This window comes from Ursus maritimus, unplaced genomic scaffold (genome assembly GCF_017311325.1).
Source record: "Ursus maritimus isolate PB19 unplaced genomic scaffold, ASM1731132v1 scaffold_26, whole genome shotgun sequence".
Classification (NCBI taxonomy): domain Eukaryota; kingdom Metazoa; phylum Chordata; class Mammalia; order Carnivora; family Ursidae; genus Ursus; species Ursus maritimus.
Genome location: NW_024425119.1, coordinates 33,539,451 through 33,559,618, shown reverse-complemented (window position 1 = coordinate 33,559,618; position 20,168 = coordinate 33,539,451). Strand labels below are relative to the sequence as shown.

At 36.1% G+C, this 20,168-nt stretch overlaps 1 protein-coding gene across 1 annotated transcript in view; it reads left to right on the top strand.

The window, feature by feature from the left end:
- GXYLT1 (glucoside xylosyltransferase 1) overlaps positions 1-20,168 on the top strand; it is a 55,472-nt gene that overhangs the window by 8,874 nt on the left and 26,430 nt on the right. Inside the window, exons 2-5 of the mRNA XM_040642342.1 lie at positions 1,683-1,775; positions 11,678-11,849; positions 14,957-15,082; positions 18,000-18,251. Of these exons, the coding sequence (XP_040498276.1) occupies positions 1,683-1,775; positions 11,678-11,849; positions 14,957-15,082; positions 18,000-18,251 (643 nt within the window). The remainder of the gene's footprint in view (positions 1-1,682; positions 1,776-11,677; positions 11,850-14,956; positions 15,083-17,999; positions 18,252-20,168) is intronic.

The window sequence follows — 20,168 nt, the reverse complement described above, 5'->3', positions numbered from 1 at the left end:
GCCAGCGAGAGAGGGAACACAAGCAGGGGGAGTGGGAGAGGAAGAAGCAGGCTTATAGCGGAAGAGCCTGATGTGGGACTGGATCCCGTAACGCCGGGATCACGCAACGCCGGGATCACGCCCTGAGCCGAAGGCAGATGCTTAACCGCTTTGCCACCCAGGCGCCCCTGACTTTGCAGGTTTTTATGCAGTAGTATACAGAATTATTTAGGCAGCATCTTATTTATTTATTTTTTAAAGATTTTGTTTGTTTATTTGAGAGACAGAGTGAGCACAAGCACAAGCAGGGGGAGAGGCAGAGGGAGAAGCACCCTCCACTGATCAGGGAGCCTGATGCAGGGCTTGATCCCAGGCCCCTGGGATCATGACCTGAGCTGTAGGCAGACGCTGAACTGACTGAGCCACCCAGGGTCCTTAGGCAGCATTTAAAAAACCGTCTGTGTCCCACCCTGTTCTCAGATTCTTATTTAATAGTTCTTGTATGGGGCTCTCTGGGTGATTTTGCTGTGTAGCCTGGGTTTGAGATCCTCTGCCCAGGACTGTTGGCATTTGTGAAAGATATGATTAGAAATCTTTTTTTTTTTTTTTTTTTTAAGATTTTATTTATTTGAGAGAGAGAGAGAGCAAGAGTGAGAGCACAAGCAGAAGGAGTAGTGGAGGGAGAGGGAGAAGCAGACTCCCCGCTGAGCAGGGAGCCCCATGTGGGGCTTGATCCCAGGACTCCGGGATCATGACCTGAGCCAAAGGCAGATGTTTAACCAACTGAGCCACCCAGGTGCCCCCAGAAGTCTTTGCAAGTATGAAATTTCATAGACCTTTTGCTGTAAGAACAGTAACATAATTGAATTTATAGCAAGAAAAAACAAAGTTACATGGCGAGGGGACGTGAGGTGACCTGGTTTAGTGACTCACCCTGATTTCATACATACTTGCTTTAGTATCCAGGCCTCACTGCAGTGAATTTCAAACTAAACTATTGTTTTGAAAAGTACTAACAATGAAAAACGTACTTTTTGTAAGGTGAGGTGTTATGGCTGTTGTTATGAGCTCTGACCTGCAATCTAAGTGGAAAGACTACACTTAATCTTCCATTTTAGCTTGTGTAATATAGCAGAATGAAGAAGCGAAGATAATGTACATAATGAAACTGAGCCATGGATATCAGCGTGTTTTCTTATCTTTTCACCATACAACTAGCTTGGATTGAAGATTGATTTAAAAGCCTTCAAAGACCCTCTCTTCCTTTTCTGTCAGCATTTGTGGCATTTTAATTTTGCTCTAGGATAAGCAAATATTTTGTTTGGCTGAAATGGATTTTATTTTAGGGGGATATGTGTAGTACACAAAGGAAAATTTCAGAAGTATTCCCATATTTTCTGTGTCATCTGAGGAGGGAATTTTAATATGTTTGGAGAGTTCCTGACTAGGAAATGGTTTTTCAGTCTGTACTATATTCTACCTAGCGGTTTTAAAGTTCTATTTAAAATAATGGTACCTTGAAAAAGGGAGAAATTTCCAAAACTCCTCAAGTTACCTTAGCCAGATTGAATTCGCAGAATTGGATTTGCAGTTTTGTTGCTATAAAATAGAACAGTAAGTTATTATGTTATTAAGTAAATTCCTTGTTAGTTTTAAACCGAAATACTCACATAGGACTCTTTATTTCTGTCTTACTCTGTTAGGTGTAAAGATTTCTCTCTGTGTTACTGGAATCCCTATTGGATGCTGCCCTCTGATGTTTGTGGAATGAACTGCTTTTGGGAAGCGGCTTTTAGGTAGGCACCTAAATTCAATTGGTAGATCAGTGTAGGTAAGATTAGATAGTACATAGTAAATTTTTGACTGTAATAGGACACAAAAATGTTTCTTTTCGTGTAATTTAATATTGTCTTAGAAGCAAATGAATCATTTTCTGATTGGGTTTTCTGTTTATCCTATTTTATAGTTGTTATAACTAATTTTTAGTATATACTGTGTATAAAATGCTCTAACTTGTTTTTAGGTGTTATTAAGGTAAACTATTGTTCTTAGGAGCAATTATGATATAATTTTAGGTAACTGGGTGATAAAGTATTAAACAGGTGATAAAGATAGACTTCCCTTGACATTTACAAACATATATGGCATTTAAAGCTGCTGAAAAAAACATTTTGTAGGTTAATGGGGACAATTGGGGCAGGATTATGTTGATTATTATCAGAGAAATTGAATATTGAGGAATGAGAAGATAAAAATAAGTGTTTAATGAAGGAGCTAGTATTGACATGACATTGTTTATTGAGCTTGTGTGTTGCTCAGTAGTTGGGCTTTGTGCATGGCTCTGGATAATGAAGGCCTTGGATTCTGCTCTTACCTTCAGTGAAAGAAGTGTTGATAGGAATGGGCTATCAGACCGTCTCCGTGACATAGTGGTAGGGGATACTGAGGCAGTAGCCTGAAATCCCTTCCTAAGAGTAAAATTTCTTTGAGAGCCACCTATTTTTACTGTCTTTATGATTAATTTAAATTTTAATTCTACTTATTCTATTTGCTGGGCACAGGGCCACGTGCTTAGAACCCGACTCTGAGTCTAGTTAATGTGGCTCCATCCTTCTGGGGCTTGTAAACCTGAGATAAAGAGAGAGGGTGACAAGTTATAGCTGTGATGATGGGAAAAACAAGCGAGTCATCTTAAGGTGGGATCATCTTAAGGCATCAGGAAAGGCTTCCTGGTGGGAGTGACTGCATGAAGAACATGGAAATTAGGCTCAAGAACAGGAGGTAAAGCATTTTAGGTGGGAAGAACTACATTCTTTATATATATTAGTAGTATATATTTTTATGTTCTTGTATTCCTGATACATTATACATTCCATGAACAACTGGGAAGGAATAACTGAAATCCATTATTATATCTAATTGCTATGGAAAAAATTGGGTGATTGAAATTTTAATATGAGCTAGTTAAATCAGATTATTCAAACTTCTAAAAAATAAGTTTTTGAGGATAATGTTATCCTTCAGCTTGTTCTTAAATTTGGACAATTGGAGCTCTGTATTTTTCATTCTTATGAAAGTTTGCTAATGAATAGAGTATTAACAGCCACCACTTTGCTATTTCCAGCCTTGTGACATAAATCTACTCACTCTGAAAGCTGGGTAAGCTTGAAAACTGTATACCCTGATTTATACAACTCCGGTCCTTTTGTAAGTTACAACATGAGTAATAATCTTCCCTCCCCCTCTACTGAGTGCAAGCATACCCCAGGGAAGTTGATCTAATCTGAATCCTGGAGCCCCTGCTTATTATTTCTCTTGTTTTGGCTTCTCCAACTCATTATTTTCCTAATGTTTCCAAGTATTCCTTGGAAAGAATTACATGTGGATGGATGGATACATAATGTTGTAAACCCTGTGCTAGTTACTTTTCAAAATTTGAGATTTTAAAAGTTAAACTTTCCTTTTACACTCTCTACTTGTAATGTTAAATCCACAGTATATATCTGTAACCATTTTGTTAAATGTATCAAATCATTATGTAAAATCTCTCACGTTTAGTTTCTTTCTTAGAACTTAGGATCCCTCACATTTACTCTGGTGGAACATGGAGACAAGCCAGGATGCGGTACAACTGCCATATCATTCTCACCCTACCTTACAGTATTAACTCTAAGTAGCACCTCAGTTTTGCTTAACTCTAAGAGCTTGTCTGCCCACCTGGTAAAGCTTCTTTGAAATTCCCAATTACTAACAACCTGAAGTCCACATTTTGCCAGGCACCAAGTGGGCCCTTAGCTGGCACTGTTTTCCTCCCAGGCCTGCCCCAGCTTTCCCAGTTGGAATTCTTTATACCGTGTGACTTTTATTTTGATCAAAGCTTATCTGGGGGATTATTTCCTCCCAATTAATTTACACAGTGAACATAAAATAACAGAAAAGAAAAACTGCTTTTGATGTGCATCAGCTTTTAGTAATTTGTATCTGCATTTACTAAGTCATTTCCTGACCAATCTTTGCATCCCAGCAGCTTGTCAGAATCCTCACACCTCTCCTCTTTTTTCTGTTCTTGAAACAAAACCAAACACAAAATTTCTACTCAACCCTTTTTTCCTTCAAGCATTCTTTGTTTACTCTGTTTCTCTTTACCAGCAAGACTTCTAAGAGTATCTACTGACTTTAGGCCCTTAAACAACAACAACCCTCCTCAATCTGCCTGAGCAGCACTGGCTCTCTGACTAACCCCCCTCTCCTACTGTGAAGTCACCTCTGACCTCTGAATTGTTCTTTTGAGGCCCAATCTCACTTTTTTTGGTCCCTTTGACACTGGTTACCACTTCCTCTTTCTTTCAACTCTGTCAGTCTCTGGCTCTTAAGACCAGGGTCTCAGCTACTTGATCTCTCTGCTTCTGGACCACTCTCCCTGTCCTGACTCCTGGATATTAATGTTCCTTAGGACCCTGTTCTTTTCTCTCCGCACTCCCTGGATAGTCACAGGATGATCTTTTTTCCATTCATTCATTCATTCATTTTGTTTTTGTTTTTGTTTTTTTTTTTTTAAGATTTTACTTATTTGAGAGAGAGGGAAAGAACGGGCACAAGCAGGGGGAGTGGCAGAGGGAGAGGGAGAAGCAGGTTTCCTGCACAGCAGGGAGCCTGACACAGGACTCAGTCCCAGGACCCTGGGATCGTGACTTAAGCCAAAGGCAGACGCTTAACTGACTGAACCACCCAGGTGCCCCGGGATAATCTTTTTAACTGATACCTCTATTCCAGAGCTCTTTTCTGAGCTCTAGAACTGTTTCCAGCTGCATTTTGGTCATTTTTGATTTAGATGCTGTAGATTCTCTTGTTTAAACTTGAGTTCATGATGTGGCTTCTCACACCTTCCCTCATCTGTGTTTTGTATCCTGGTTTATGACTGACTTTCTTCGCGTCAGTCCGCAGCGACTCTTCTACCCAGCTCCTATTATACTGTTGCTTCTGATAGCCTCTTGCTTCCTATTCCCTTAGTTATTGTGCTCGTCACTTCTTATCCAGTGATTTCCCTTCCTTACCCACTGCTTCTCCCTTCTCGGTATCCTCTTTGTCACTGTATTACTCGTCTATTGTGGCTGTGAATCTTCCAGACTGTTAGCTTTGCAGATAGATAACCATGTGTTGTTCATCATTCAAGCCCCTTGCTGAGCAAGGTGTTTGGCAACCAGTAAATCACTAATGATTTTCCCCAGCACTTCCAGACTACTTTTGATGTTTGTATAGTGAGCTTCCTTAACAATCTTTTTTTCTACTGAAGTGGTTACCATGCTTTCCCATTAAATCTTTTAAAATCCCGTCTTTTTGCAATTGGCTGTAAATTGTATGCGGTCAGGATTGTGGCTTTCTTGCTTATCCCCAGTGTGTAGCATATGAAAGAAGTTCAAATATTCATTAAAGAGAATGAATTGTATTACTAAGTTGAGTTCTAAAAATGATACGGATTAAAGTCTGCACCAGCATTGTGTGAATGTACAGGTGTTACAATGACCTTAGCATTGTTGGGAATTATAATTTTACCATTTGTTAGAGTAAAATGGTAGAGTACTACTGATTTATAGTTTGTTGATTATTTGCTGAACGTATTTCTACATTTCTTGAGCTTCTTAGTCTTTTGTTCTATATATTTTCTGTATTGATATTTACCTCTTGAGGTTTTAATGCTTATTTTATGATCTTAATATAATATATTCTGTTTTTGCCATTGATTACAGGTATCTTCCTACTTTCATTTTTTGTTTTACTTATTAAGCAATCTCTTGCTGTTGTTTTTTTTTTTTTTTAAATAAGCTCTAGGCCCAGCATGGGGCTTGAACTCACAACCCCAAGATCAAGAGTTGCATGCTCTACTGACTGAACCAACCAGGTGCCTCTAAGCAATCTCTTAATTTTAGTATTATTATTTAAAAATTCTCTTTTGTACTAATTTTTTGCAACTTGAGGTTTTAAAATATTTGATCTTTATGATGGGAATTGATTTTCGGTTTATGGCATCTGTAGTTATAGGTGAATTTAATGTTATGTGTATTACTTTGAGTGGCCCCTGCTAGTTTTTAGAGCTATATTTCTACAGATTATTTAAAAATATTTTTTAGCATTTAGTACTTACATTCTGTGTTAAGTTTTTAGATTTTCTTTTTTATGCTATATGTAAGACCCTGAAGATTTTGGGTCTTTTGGAAAATATTTGGTCTTTGGACTTTTTGGAAAATATTTCTTTAAATCCATTGGGACTTTTCTCTTATTCATGCTGTGATTAAAATATAGCACATTTTTTATGGACAAGATTATATCATTCAAGATTTATATAACATTTTGGGACCAAAATTACTTGAATGGCTGCTTCCCTATATCTTATTAGAAGGTTTTAGTTATTCCTTCCTCTAGTGGTGGAAGTATTGTGTGTTGTTTCAGAAGTGATTATATACAACTATTTATTTCTTTATTTTTGTTTTTTAAAGATTTTATTCATTCATTTGACAGAGAGTACAAGCAGGGGCAGTGGCAGGGAGAGGGAGAAGCAGGCTCCCGCTGATTAGAGAGCCCAACTCGAGGCTCGATCCCAGGATCCTGGGATCATGACCTGAGCGGAAGGCAGACTCCCAACTGACTGAGCCACTCAGGTGCCCATATACAACTCTTTGCAGTAGTTTTTTTTTTTTTTTTTACCTAGTATGATAATTCAACACTTTTTTTTAAATAGAAGTAAAACATTTTGTTTTTAAGCTATACAGTAAGGAAATTGCTATTAATGTTTCTGAACATAGTTTTCCATTTTGTTTAACTGCAAGTTTTTAAAGATGGTTCATAGCAGTTACTTTTTAGTTGAGGTGATTGTTATCAGAAATTTAATTTGGTTTGACTTTGCATACTTCATTATAATGCTAATTCTTGGCCTAAATATTATTAAACATTGTTTTCTTTTATAGAGAGAACACTAGGCTGAAAGAACACCCTGAAAGCTTTTTGTGCTGTCTAAATAGAAAAAGAAGACACATTATTATGATTCCTTCATAGCAGAAATGTTACTTAAGTCTATTCCTAAGTTTTAGAAATCTGTTAACAGTGTTTGTATTAGAATTTATCGTCTAAAATACTCTAAGTTTTTTTTTTTTTTCTGATTTCGCTTCTGAACTTTTTGCTTTGGTAAGTTTCAAATCTGCAGAGGTTACAAGACTAGGATAGTGAGCACACTCACTACCTGCTGTTCACTAGATATTGACCTATTTGCCACTTTCTCTTTTTGGCTGAATCATCTGAGAGATAGCTGCAGTCATTATGATATACGTCTAAATATTCAGCATGTATCACTTCACAACAGAAACATTCTCCAATATAATAATAAAACTGTCACAGTTATTTAACACTGGCAGAATATATATTCATATTTCCTTAGTTTTCTTTTAATGAACTTTACATTACCCCCCTCCCCCTTCAAGACCCAGTCAGGGATCATGCAATACATTCAGCTGTGAGATCTACTTAGTCTCCTTCCCTGTAGAGCAGTTCCTCAGACTTTTTTTGGGGGGGTTGTGGGGTGGTCGTGGTATCTTTCATGACATGATATTTTTGTTTTGTTTTTGCAGAATGTTCCTTTGTTTGGATTTGCCTGTCTTTGCATTATTAGACTCTGGATTTGGGGCAGGAATACTGCATAGGTGATGCTTTGGGCATGCTCTCAGGAAGGCTCTGTCATACGTTTAACATTGATTAACTTTGATCACGTAGTTAAGGTGGTGATATCACGTTTCTGTATATAACACTACCTTTATCCCCTTTGTAATGTGTGGGGATGACACCTTGATACTCTGTGGTTGTAACATTCGTTATTCTTGTTCAAATCAACGGTTACAGTGGTGATTGCAAAATAGCGATTTTTGTAATTCTGTCTTTCCTTCTACATTATTGGCTAATATTTGTTTTTAAAGAAGGGGTTTCCCCTTTCCCCCAACCCCTTTATTTAGTATCTTTTTAGACTTATGGATTCATTTTCTTTTATACGTTAGCATTCATTACTGTCATAATTCCTGTTGATCTCAGGTTATGCCATATTTAGCCATGGAAGCACTCAGGTATTACCTTTGAATTATCTGTAGAATGCCTTCCAGTCATATATCTGTAGAAAAATAGGTTTGACTTAAAAATGACTTTTTGGAAAATATTTCTTTTAAATCCATTGGGACTTTCCTCTTATTGACGCTGTGATTAAAATATAGCACATTTTTACGGACAAGATTATATCATTCAAGATTTATATCATTTTGGGACCAAAATTACTTGAATGGCTGCTTCCCTATATCTTATTAGAAGGTTTTAGTTATTCCTTCCTCTAGTGGTGGAAGATTACTTTAGATTTTTTTGAGTTGTAATTATTTCCTGTTCTTGAGGTCTAGGGATAGGGTGGTAGGCAGTGACATCTTTAAAGTATGGTTTGTTTTATCATTTCAGGTGTTAGAGTCTGTACTGTATATAATGCTTTTGCTAAAAAGGGACATATAACCAAAAGCAAATGCAATGTAGTTGACAATACTACTTCCATAGAAATTGGTAGAAGGAGTGCTGGCAGTGTGACAAACAAGTCTTGCTGAAATGCCTGGGAGGAGTCAGACCTGGTACTGATTTTAGAGGGTTTTTTTTTTTTTTTTAAACTCTGAAGAACATTTCACTTATTTCTTAAGAAGGTTTTATGATACTTGTCTTTGTGTGTAGAGAATTCTGTGCAAAACAGCACATTGTGGCTTACTTTTTAAATCTCTGGGCTTTTAGCTTCAAGGCAGGATCTAGTTAAGCAATCCAGGCCTATTGCCAATTCTAAAGTCTTGGTGTGGAGGCATTTACCTGAAAGATGAGATAATTTAGAGCTCTGTGAAGTTGTGTGTCTTGATTGCCTGTCTTTCTTTTACTTTTATCACTGTGGTTTCCACTCCTTTGAGATGAACCAAGTGCATATCACCTTGCTCTAGGTATAGAGGGCGTAGATAGCCTCCCCTCAGATCGGGTTTCAGTGTTATAAACTGAGGGGCTCAACAGAAAAGAGGGGAACAGATAGAGGGTGCTGCCAAGGGAGGAGGTACTACTTCTTTTTAATTGCTGTCAGTGGTAAAGAACAGAGCTTTAAAAAGACTTAAGCTATTGCTAACACCATCTATGTGAAGGAAGTGGCACAGCAGGTGGGTGGGGAAAGGATAAACTGTGTTAACTCTGAAACAAATGATGTTTGCACAGTTGGATAGCCTTGTGCAAAATTAGGCAATTGTTCCCTACTTCAAACTATTCATAAAATTTAATTCCTGGGAGATTAATATAAATTTTAAAGACAAAGTATTGTATCTTAATGATAACCTTGATGAAGAATGAGATATCACCACCATTTTTTTTTATAAAGATTTTTTATTTATTTATGTGACAGAGAGACAGCCAGCGAGAGAGGGAACACAAGCAGGGGAAGTGGGAGAGGAAGAAGCAGGCTCATAGCAGAGGAGCCCGATGTGGGACTCGATCCCGGAACGCCGGGATCACGCCCTGAGCTGAAGGCAGACGCTTAACGACTGCGCTACCCAGGCGCCCCACCACCATTTCTGATATAGTAAATAATGCTTCTTGCAAGAATAGCACTTTATATGTGACTTCTTCATTTAATACCATTAACAAAGTGGTGTAATAATATTTAACTTTATGAATTATCTGGGGGAGGTTTCTTTTTCTTAAAAACAGTTTGATTGTTTCAAAGAACCTCATTTATAGAATCATTGGCCCATTAGCCTGAAGAAAGGGTTAGTTACCAGGGTATTGAATTTAAGTTTCATCCTCCCAGTAGAGGGATCAGGGAGGAAATGACCCTTGTGTTTTCTAGAAGATAAGCATTTAGGCTCAGGGGCTTTTCAGCTCCCCTGCTGAAGGCTGACAGTTACCAGTACTCACATAAGTGAGAAATGTCGCATGTTCAAGAAGTGAACCTGTTTTCAGGCCTTAGGAACCCAGTCAGACCAGAAAAGCATCAGTTTCAGACAGCTATCTTAATATTATCTCCAGGCTCATAGCAAAACAGACTCGTTAATAGGAAGGGATAGATCCACAATAAAAGTGGGAGCACATTATATATATTCAGACTTGATTTTTTTATCCTATTAATATAAAATAATTACACGTTTAATGTTAAAACATTAAGATGTATGAATTTGGCATTCAGGTATGTTTTATATAGTCAATTGTTTGTATTTAATGTTTTTCCTTAGTATAATTCTATTTTCTGATATCCTGGTTAGTTGAGGGACTACCCATGAGCAAGAACAAGATTTTCCCCAGGAAATAGTTTCAGTTTCACTTTAACCCATGGACGTGTGAATACTCAAGATTCCAAAGTCCTATGTTAAGGAATATAACTACAGTTGATTTTAACTTGCAAATATAAGGAAAATGATTAATTACTCATTTCCACTATTGCAAATCTCAGTAATGTATACATACAACTGTTAATGTTAAATAATATAATTTCTAACCATTATACATTTTACAGAAAGGATCTCTGTAAGCAAGAATTGAGTTAAAGTCAAATTTTATGTTTTCAGTTTAGAATGTTTGTACTTTATAATACCTTAACGTGTTATTAGTTTTGTTTTATGTTGTCTTCCATTCTTCTATTCCTTTAGCTGTCAGTTCCAAAACGATTATTTTATGCCATAATTACAGGTGAGATCTGAATTTAATATTATAAGTAGGTTATTTTGTTTAATAACAATGTAGTCACACATAATTAATTCTGTTCTTTATATGCTAATGAATTATTATTAGTTCACTATTAAGATGCAAGAGTTTTGAAAGGTTCCTTAGGCCCAGTGCTATGCACTGCTACTCTGTATTAGAAGTAGGGTCTGACATAGTCTAAGCCAATAACTTGGGTTTCTTGGGTTTAGGGAATCTTCCCTTCCAAAATCCCATACTGATGTTTAACTAGTATGTTTTAGACCACCTCAGAAATTTTTTACTTTTCACTGATTACTTGGTGAATGGAACTGAATGTTTATCAGTGAAAAAAGTTATGTGAAGGAAATTTTTTCCTATAATTAGTATGGTTGAAGAATGGGTATAATACTGAAATATTTATGGATGGATTTGTGTCTGGGTTTGCTTCATAATGATCTGGTGGTTAGTGAAGGGGATGTAGAGAGGGTTTTTAGATGAAATAATACCTTTGAATGGATGGTTATAGCAGTTAGGAGATGGGTACACGGGGATTTATTGTATTTTCTCTACTTCAATTTGTTTTTGAGATTTTTTTAAATAAAAAAGCTAAAAAATAATTGAATGGAAGACCTTCAATCGGTGTTGCTCCCTTTGTTATTTGGGGAGTTCCTGGAGAGAAGCCCTAATGTATCCAGTCTGAGTAATGAATTAGCTTTTCTCCTGTGCAGAATGGTGCTACTTACGTGCTATTCTTGGGAGAATTGAGAAAGTCGTAATTTTTTTTGGTTCCTAGTGAGGAACATTGGCTGAGAAAATCTGATCGAGGATATAGAAATATATACTTGATTCAACATTGTACTGTTTTGTAATTTGATATTTCTTTGCTTTGAACTTCAGTTTTTGAACGTGGCCAAAATACCATGTTGTTAACATGTTACCCTGTACTAAAACTATTGGAAAATGTGGTTTTCTTTTCTATTAGGTATAGTCTGAATGTGCAGCCCATTCAGAGAATGCACCTCGCTGTGGTTGCCTGTGGTGAAAGACTGGAAGAAACTGTAACCATGTTGAAGTCAGCTATCATTTTCAGCATCAGACCTCTTCAGTTCCATATTTTTGCTGAAGATCAATTACACGACAGTTTTAAAGGCATAGTAAGTATTTGAGACTTTTTTAAGACTGTAGAGGTGAATATTTAATGGTATAGTCATAGAATGTTGTTTTATTCCTTCATTGAACAAAAATATTTACTCAGTAACTGCCCACCTAGAGTTGGGCTGCCACTCCATCTAAGAGTCGAGATCTAGGGTGTAAGAGGAAGGTTTGGTTTTGAAAAGAAGTAGGTTGCTTAAAGTCCTTTGCCAAGCATGGAGGTTTTATTTCACTGGCTATAGCTCCAGGATGATTTGACCTGAAAGTCCTATGACTTAATTTTATTCCCATCCTTGGCTTGGGAGTGCCTCAAACAAAGTGTGCACAAAGATTTTATTTCTGTTTTCAGGGGTGGGAGCTCTTGACTGACAATATGGAAGGAAGTGGCTTTTTGTTTTGATAAGAAAGTTCTTTATTTTGGCTTTGTATTAGTTACAGTCAGTTTGGCTATATTGGCAGTGGCTTAAACAAGATAGAAGTTTATTTCTCTCTTACATGAGAGTAGGCAGTCTGTGGTAAATGGTGGCTCCATGTCTTCAGGGACTCTGGTTTCTGTCTTGTGGCTGAGCCATTTTAACATAAGACTTCTCATTCATGGTCCAAGATGGCTACTCTTCAGCCCTCACACTCATATTTTAACCAACACAAGGAGAAAAGAGTGAAGGCCAATCCCTTCCTACCCACTATGAATATTTTTCAGAAATTGCATATGACATTGTTGCCAATATCTCATTGGCCTGGGAACTTAGTCATGTAACCATAGTGTTACAGCTGTTTGTGAGGGTTAAAAATACACTCTTTAATCAGGACAGCCATATAACCTCCTTAACAATAAAAAAAAATATTACTATGCAAGAAGAGTAGAACAGATGGATACGGGGGAAGAACGTATAAGAAAAAGAAAATTCACCTGAAATCTCACTACCTTGTGTTCTGAGACAGTGATAAAGATGATAATTGTGATTACTCTCCTCCCCACTATCTCTGTTTATCTCTCTATGTACTAAATTAAGTTTTCAAACTGATTTGGATTTTATGCTTGGCTTTTATGTAGGAAACATGTAGAACATAGTCCCTATGTAGAAAAACATGTATTTGATGTTTTCTCACGTTAAAGTAGTTCAAAATATTGAGTGAAAAATCCTACTTGTGACCTCAAGTCTTTTAGTTTTCTAACAAAATCTTTGATTCCAAGTGGTATAAAGCTTTACTTACTGTCCTAAGATATTTCTAGCATCTCTATTTTTTTTTTTAAGGTTTTACTTTTAAGTAATCTCTATACCCAACGTGGGGCTCAAACGTAAACCCTGAGATCAAGAGTCGCATGCTGTACCAACTAAGCCAGCCAGGTGCTCTAGTGTCTGTATTTTTGATATGTGTTATTGTGATCTTGATCTCTTTGTCTGGATTGTTTTCTAAAATATTAACCAAGGAATTGCTCTTGTCTTAATAGTTCAGAGAATAGCAACAGATTGCTATGGAACTGTGGAAACCTTTTGAAGTGTAATTAAAAAATGAAATAATTGTTTCATCTTATATGCAGCCTCAGTGTTTTGTTCAAATCTGGCTGAGGGATTGCTTGTGTAATATATACTGTATTTTTAAAAAAGATCTATTTATTTAGTTATTTGAGTGGGGTGGGGCAGAGAGAATCCTCAAGCAGACTCCCCACTGAGTGCGGAGCCTGTTGAGGGGCTCAGTCCCACAACCCATGAGATCACGACCCAAGATGAAACCAAGAGTCAGATGCCCAACTGACTGAGCCACCCAGGTGCCCCAATATATACTGTATTTTTAAACTTCGTTTTTAACTATTACAGTCAATTCTGAGAATGTTTGGTTTTGTTTTTGATGAAAGTATCAAATACTAGTAGAACATGCTTTTACTGCAAAAAAGATGACTAAATATTAGAATGTTAAGGAAAAAATGACTAAGCTTTCCTTTTGAAGTTGATATTGAAAGTATCTTTAAGTGATTTATAAGTTGTGCAGGGAAAATAAAATGCTAGTGTTTTAAACCAATTTACAGACACATCAAAGCAGAATGGTGGAGTTGAAAATATTCCCTTAAACTATGTTGGAAGGCATTAATGTTTTTAAAAATTACATGAACACAGTCATAATTAAAAAAGAGCATCTTCAGCCTATTACATAAACTACTTAGTTTTTCTCCCCTATGTATTGTTTTTTAAAAATAGTTTATTATTTTTAAATTTTTATATTACTAATTTACTTTTAATTTTTATTTTATTTATTTATTTAGAGAGTGATTGCAAACTGGTGGGGAGGGGCAAAGGGAGAGTAAGAGAGAGAATCTAAAGCAAGCTTTATATGTAGCACAGAGCCCAACGTGGGGCTTGATCTCATTACCCTGAGATCATGACCTGAGCCAAAATTAAGAGTCGGACGCTTAACTGAGTGAGCCACCCAGGTGCCCCATCCCCCTGTATATTGTGAATGCTCTGTAGGAAACTAGAATCGACAGTTCTGTTGAGAGAGAATATTTAAACTGAATTTGAAAGAATTTAGTGTCTTGAAATGTATGAAAACTAAACATGTTCATTATAGATATTCAGATCTTTTTGCTTTTTATAATGATTTTTTTCAAAAATTGGCATTGATTTGTGTTTATCAGTGTATTTTATTATCAGGAATATCCACGCGTATTAAAAATACATAGACAAATATTTTCTGACCAGTTTCATATTGGTCTGACTTTAAGTGTATAATAGATACTATTATACATACTTTGGTAATGAAACTAGGGCTTAATTTTTTTGAGTTTAATCTGTTTAGGAATTCATAGGATTTCTATATCAGGTAACGATGAGGTAGATGAACAACGTGCAAGGCTGTCAGCTTTCTGATTTTTTGGTGGTGAACTTTCATTGTGCCTCTGATCTTTATGGTGGAGTCTTTCTAGAATATTACTATGATTTTAAGATTTTGAATGAAAACAAATGGGAAAGAAGAATGTGAGTTTCTCTTAACTGTACAGCATAATATATCTTTAATTTTTAGCTTTTTAAAATAATCTTGGTTTATGATTTTACAGAGAAAATGGAAAGTGAAATAATCTAAACTAAGGCTTTTTTAAATATTTTTTTAGCTTGATGGCTGGTCATTTCTGCAGACATTTAATTATTCATTATACCCAATAACTTTTCCAAGTGAAAATGCAGCGGAGTGGAAAAAGCTTTTTAAACCATGTGCTTCCCAGAGATTATTCTTGCCAGTAAGTTTTTTCTTGAGTTTTGGTTTTTTTCCTAATTTTGCTTTTACACACGAGTTAATGAAGAGTTACATATAAATGAGTTAAATAAATATACACATGTAGATTTTCCCTTGGAACATTAGTAAAAAACTTCCAATGGAACAAATAAAAGCTACAAAGAAAACATTTGTTAAAAATGAAAAATATAAGTAATTTCTGTGGAAATATTATTTCTTACATTTTAATTTATTCAGGTGCTGTAAACTGTTTTATTTCTGAGAAGGAATAGAGGTCATCAGATCTTATTGGAGCCAGGCCTGTTGCCCACAGAAGTGCAATGGCAATATCACCTTCTCGTTGCTCACTGCATTTATAATTTGGGAAGTGAAGTAGATTGTATCATTAAATAGCCATTTCTGTCTTATACCAAGCCATGTTACCCTTTCCAGATTATATTTTAACACAGACACAAATTTAAAGCATGTGAACTCAAAGGGAAATGGGAACCATTTATTCGGTGGAGCTATTTTTTGGTGGTGTTCTCTGGTGATAAACGGTGATCATTTTTTTTTTTTTAATATTTATTTGACAGAGAGCACAAGCAGGGGGAGCTACAGGCAGAGGGAGAGGGAGAAGCAGGCTCCCCCCCTGAACAGGGTGCCGGATGTGGGGCTTGATCCCAGGACCCTGGGATCCTGACCTAAACCGAAGGCAAATGCTTAACTGACTGAGCCACCCAGGCGCCCCAGATAATTTTTTTTTTAAATCTAAAAATATTCAGAAGCAAGGTTACCTCTTCATTTTGAGTTGATTTCATCCACATCTATGGTAGTAGAATTACTGAATTTAAGAAGCTCACAAGTTTGTGGAAAGTGTATGAATTATGGGGGAAGAAACTTTAGTTATGTATTATTCTTAAGTGGAGCAAGGCAATTCTTAGCATATTAAGATATAATTTACTGAATCCAGGTCATCAGTAAGATTTAAAGTTATAATTTTGATCACCAAGCCTGCCTAACCAGTAACTTTGTTGCCATGCGTAAAAAATTTGGATCCTAGGATCTTTCTCAGTCTCTGCTTCCATTGTAAGAGGCACAAAAATAAGGGATTAAGATAGAAAAAAAAAAAAAAAAGCCCAACAAGTTTTAGGTATTTCATGTAGACTTTTAAGTTTAAAACAAAATTTTTATGTTGAATCAGCTCCAGAATCTGTACAGAAGTTCTATATAGGAAGGAATGGAACAGATGTGTTTCTTGTTTTCATGGAGCTTATTGTCTGATGTGGGAGACGGATTAAACAAGTACAATATGACATTCAATAAACAAGTATATTACTGAAAAAACAATACATGATAGAAGCCTAAGGTTACAGTCATTTTTCTTTCATTTTGTTCTGCATTATTAACCAGTATAATTGTTGGTGTTGTGATAGGAAATTTTCCAGATCATTTAATGATATAATCTGGTTAAATTTCTAAATGGAATTCAAAACACTAAAATAAAATACTTGAAACCTGTCAGATTGTCCTATTTCACTGTTTGTTCTGCATCTTTTCAACCAGATTTAAGTAAATTGATGCTTTATTTTTCTAAGTGTTTTTTTTTTTTTAACTGAGTTTCTGTTCTTTGAAATAGATTGATGAAAACAACTACTGTAAGCTCTACCAACTCCTTCCGCCAAAAGGGACCATAGAAAGAATGCTGCCATGGTTATTATTTAACATTATGTCTGATCTCCAGTTGACAGTGGCTCCCAACAGTGAACAGTGTTTTCCAAGTCAGCTAACAATATAGTAACCTCTAAACACACATTGTTTCATGGTACAGAAACAGCATGTTGATAAAAAAAACAATCCCCTGTACTCTTCTTCCCCCAAAAGAGAGATAGACATACAGATGTATACAAATACCCTTTCACTGGGGTCTTTGAACAAGTCGGTCTTCCCTACTCAGGCTCTAGTCAAACCACACTTTTTTCCCTAACTTGTTATTAAATCAGCTGGTGGGGAGAATGGACAATTGCAGCCTTGTATCTGCTCATTAAGGTGATGGCTTAACCTTAGCAGAAGGAGGAGGCAACAGTTTTGAAAAGGAACAGAACAAGGACCAAACTCTGCTCTTTATATTCTTACCTAAAAAGATTTAGGTTAATCTAATAGTTGAGTTCTACTAATACGCTGATACATGTAGTAAATTTAAATTTGCAGGAGTTTGATTCTAAATTTTGTGGGTAAGACACAAAAAGTTTTCCTTGAAAAATCCCTGTAGAAGACACATTTAGCATCTCTCAGAAAGTAATAATGTAGCCAGTCCTTCTTTCAAGACACCTCGCTAAGTATGTGCACATTTACTTTGATTTGTTGGAAGACAGCACAAAAATAAAACAGCATGAGTTCCAGAGCCAGGTGGTCTTGGTTCCAGTTTTGGAATTACTCAATTACTGGTTGAGACCAAAATGGTAAAAAAAAGGTGCCCATCATTAGTGTTATAGGCCAAAGGACCTAATTCAGAAGATCTTCATTTGTATTGGTTTATTTCTGTATTTGTTTTAGGAAATTGAAATTCAGGATATAAATTTAGCTAAGTTAATGTTATTTTCCATTATGAAAGGCATTCTCTCCCTAATCTTTGAGAATACTGCTTTTATTTTATTTTATTTTATTTTATTTTATTTTATTTTATTTATTTCTCCAGTTGTTAGTAGCTAACTTTTTATTCTGATGTGTTTTTATAGCTTTTGTTCTCTGAAAGTTAATATAAAGATTAGCATAGTATCTCTATACTATTATAAAAAATGACAGATTTAGGAAAGATCGCTTTAAAAAATTAATGTAAATTAGCTTGTCTCATAGGTATTTCTTTTATAACTAAAGCTCTTTTATGTTTTATATTAAATAAATAGAATTATAATTAATGTTTCAAATATCTCTTCTCATAGTTAATCCTGAAAGAAGTTGACTCATTATTGTACGTCGACACTGACATCCTTTTTTTACGGCCTGTTGATGATATTTGGTCTTTACTAAAGAAATTTAATTCCACACAAATTGCTGCAATGGCACCAGAACATGAAGAGCCTCGAATAGGCTGGTATAATCGCTTTGCCAGACATCCATATTATGGAAAAACTGGAGTAAACTCTGGAGTTATGTTGATGAACATGACTAGAATGAGAAGGAAGTATTTCAAGGTAAGTCACTGACACAGGTAGTTGGTTAACGGTTTTCTATTTTCCTTCCACAGATTGGTTTCCAACTTAGTTTTGTTTTATTAAGAACTAGCTTAAACTCAGAATTTTCCCACTTAGTTAGAATAATTGAAGGAAAGTGTGTCCTTAGTATTCTGTTTATTGGAGCATTATAGTAGATTAAGCCAGATGTCCTTACAGTGAAGTAAAATAACAGTGCATTAAGTAGTGAATGTCATCTTTCTAGATTGTTACTCTAGGTAATAGTTGTCATTTTGTAGTTGTGCAACTGTAGAACATCTTGGGGGGGCCACAGAGACATGAAGAGCTTAAGACTCTGGAGGCCAGGTTTAAAACTCTAGGACCTTGAGTGAGTTTTGAACATCTCTGGGCTTCAGTTTTTTCATCTGTGAGATGAGGATGGTAGATAACATTCCTTACACCATAGGACTTTTATAAGGATTGAAGTAGAACAGTGGCTTACACATTATAAATGTGAGCTGTTTGGGGCTATTGGAAGTTAATTTAAAAAAAAAAAATTCTTGGGGCGCCTGGGTGGCTCAGTTGGTTAAGCATCTGCCTTCAGCTCAGGTCATGATCTTGGGGTCTTGGGATCTAGCCCTGTGCTGGGTTCCCTGCTCAGCAGGGAGCCTGCTTCTCCCTTTCCCTCCGCCCCTCCCTCCCACTGTGTGCTCCCTCCCCCTCTCCCTCTCTCAAATAGATAAATAAAATCTTTTAAAAAAATTCTTGCATGTTTCTTATCTCTCAAATTGTGGGGTCAGTGGAAGAATTAGGCTATTTAGATTCTCTGTGCATTCTGAATACAGGAGTATGTTGTATGGTTTACCAATTTTATGTTGATGAGTTTTATGTCATTGTAGTTTGTGGGCACTGGAGTCAAACTGTCTTTATGTTTAACCTTGACACCTGTGCATTTATTTAACCACTAGCTGGTTAACTTTAAATGTCAATTTTCTCAACTGAAAAATAGATAATAAATGGACTTATGTAGGTTGTCAGTTTAAAGGAGATCCTTTTGAAATACTTAGTACATTTCTTCAACAAATGGTGCTGGGAAAGCTGGACCACTTTCTCACACTATATACAAAAATAAACTCAAAATGGATTAAAGATCTAAATGGGAGACCTGAAACCATAAAAATCCTAGAAGAGAGCCCAGGCAGTAATTTCTGACATCAGCCGTAGCAACATTTTTCTGGATAAGTCTCCTGAAGCAAGGAAGACAAAAGCAAAAATAAACTATTGGGACTACATCAAAATAAAAAGCTTCTGCACACAAAGGAAACCAACAACAAAACTAAAAGACAGCCTACTGAATGGGAGAAGATATTTGCAAAAGACATATATAATAAAGGGTTAGTATCCAAAATACACAGATACATACATACATAAAGGGTTAGTATCCAAAATACATAAAAAGCTTATACAACTCAACCCCCAAAAACCAAATAATACAAATAAAAAATGGGCAGAAGACATAAACAGATATTACTCCAAAGAAGATATCCAGATGGCCAACAGACACATGAGAAGATGCTCAGCATCACTCGTTATCAGGGAAATGCAAATCAAAACTACAGCGATACCACTTCATACCTGTCAGAATGGCTAAAATCAAAAACACAAGGAACAAGTGTTGGTGAGGATGTGGAGAAAAAGGAACCCTTGTCCAGTGTTGGTGGGAATGCAAACTGGTGCAGCCACTATGGAAAACAGTATGATGTTCCTCAAAAAAATTAAAAATAGAATTACAGTGTGATACAGTGATTCCACTATTGAATATTTCCCAAAGAATACAAAAACACTAATTCAAAAAGATAGATGAACCCCTATATTTATTGCAGCATTATTTACAATAGCCATAAAACTATGGAAGCAAGCAACCCAAGTGTCCATTGA